Genomic DNA, 1,870 nt, shown 5'->3' on the forward strand with positions numbered 1-1,870 from the left:
TACCAGTACGTCAAAATTTAACTCATAGAATAAATCACCAAAATAATATTCACTAAGAATATAATATCCTAATTAATTCTGATCCCTAGCTTTATATTTTCCTACCATTTTCCCTTAGTTATATGATAATTTCATTTTTTTTATATAGGACAATTTTGTAGACAATTGACATCTTTTAATTTAGAAGTCACATATTGATTTCGTTCTTAAGAAGAATTCAAAGTAACAAAAAGTTTGGAGTTCACATAATAATGTTTATTATTATAATTAAGATTGTACATATATAGAAACATAGATATATAATAATTTCATACAAAATCTCCGTTTTGATTGGCGTTGAGCATCTTTCCCTTGGCAGTAGTAAACACAATGTCAAGATTGTATAGCACTGGAACCATAGTGATGGTGCACAGGAAGACCAGCACAGGACCAAATATCCAGAGCAAAAGAGGTAGTGCACCGTAGAAAATCCTGTTCCCAACCGTGTTCAACATAAACCCTCTCTCCAATATCTCACTTATGTATTCTGGAGTCACAAGAGACATTGGATCCTGAGGAATGTTGATTAGGATGTTTACTTGGTTTATGAACCTTATGGACAGGGAGTGGCAAAAGAATGAGAAGAGGAAGAGAGTCAGCAGCGTCACGTATTTCAAAGCTACCATGAACTCGCCGTGCGCGCCGTACACCGCGTCGTTCAGCGGCTTTTTGACGCTGTAGGTGCTGCTTATCACGGCCGCTAGGCCGGAGCAGAGGAGGATGGAGGTTGTGGCCATTAGGGTTGAATTAAATAATTAAAATTAAATAATTTAATATATTTAACTAAATTATTATTTAACGATTTTTAACTATTAAACTTACATGTATTAGAAATGTAATAAAATTTGGAAAAGTCTAGGAGGCCAACAACTTTGTTAAATTTTGGCCAGCATATAACCAGCAAAGAAAAGTGAGCCATTGAATAAAATCTCACACCAATCTCACACCATTAAAACCATCGTTGATGGCTATTTGATGGTTACAAATCACAAAAATTGCTGACCCTCTAACATTCTTCGTAAAATTTTACACAAATAATTAAAATAGTGAGAATAGATAATTAATCTCTATCAATAGTGTAGACCATTCACAGTTAAAATAGCATTTGACATTTTGCATTAAGTATATACATAGAGTTATATTATGTGTACACCAAAATCAGCCACTAAAATCAATTATTAGTATAAAATATATGCTAAAATATAAATACACATTAAAAATAAATTAAACTACGCATGTATTTATACAAATATATTGGTGGCTGATTTTAGTGGCTAATTTTAGTATATAAATAATATTTTTGATATATATATATATATATATACTACGTATATATTAAAATTAATCATTAAAGTCAGTTACCAATATAAAATATATATTAAAATATAAAGATATATTAAAAATAAATTAAACTACACATGTATTTATATACAAATACATTAGTAACTGAATTTAGTGATTGGTTTTAGTGTACGAATAGTATTTTTAATAATATAATTATTTTTTGTAAAATAAATAAAGATGTTAAAAATTGAAGGAATTGTTTTATAGAATTGATTTTCAGTTGCCTTATTATACATTATCAAAACTGCTTTCTATTTGCACAATGATGAAGCATGCACTTTTAATTTGCTCAAATTCATTGGGCCACAAATTAAGACTATTGAAAGACAAACATGTAACATGCATGCATAATGGAATGAGACAGTAAATCACTACTACTAGTAGTGTGTATTTGCTTTACCCATACGAAAGAACCATAAATACTTGTACATTCTTAGAATAAGTGAATTATCAATTTTATTAATAAAAATTAAAAAAGAAAATTTAT

The 1,870-nt window shown here is 29.1% G+C and overlaps 1 protein-coding gene across 1 annotated transcript in view; it reads right to left on the reverse strand.

The window, feature by feature from the left end:
* The window catches only part of LOC107647532, a gene marked incomplete in the record, with an annotated part of 3,796 nt that continues 2,166 nt past the window's right edge, over positions 241–1,870 (reverse strand). Inside the window, 1 exon segment of the mRNA XM_021105106.1 lies at positions 241–786. Within this exon segment, the coding sequence (XP_020960765.1) occupies positions 309–786 (478 nt within the window).

This window comes from Arachis ipaensis, chromosome B06 (assembly GCF_000816755.2).
Source record: "Arachis ipaensis cultivar K30076 chromosome B06, Araip1.1, whole genome shotgun sequence".
NCBI classification, from domain to species: Eukaryota; Viridiplantae; Streptophyta; class Magnoliopsida; order Fabales; family Fabaceae; genus Arachis; species Arachis ipaensis.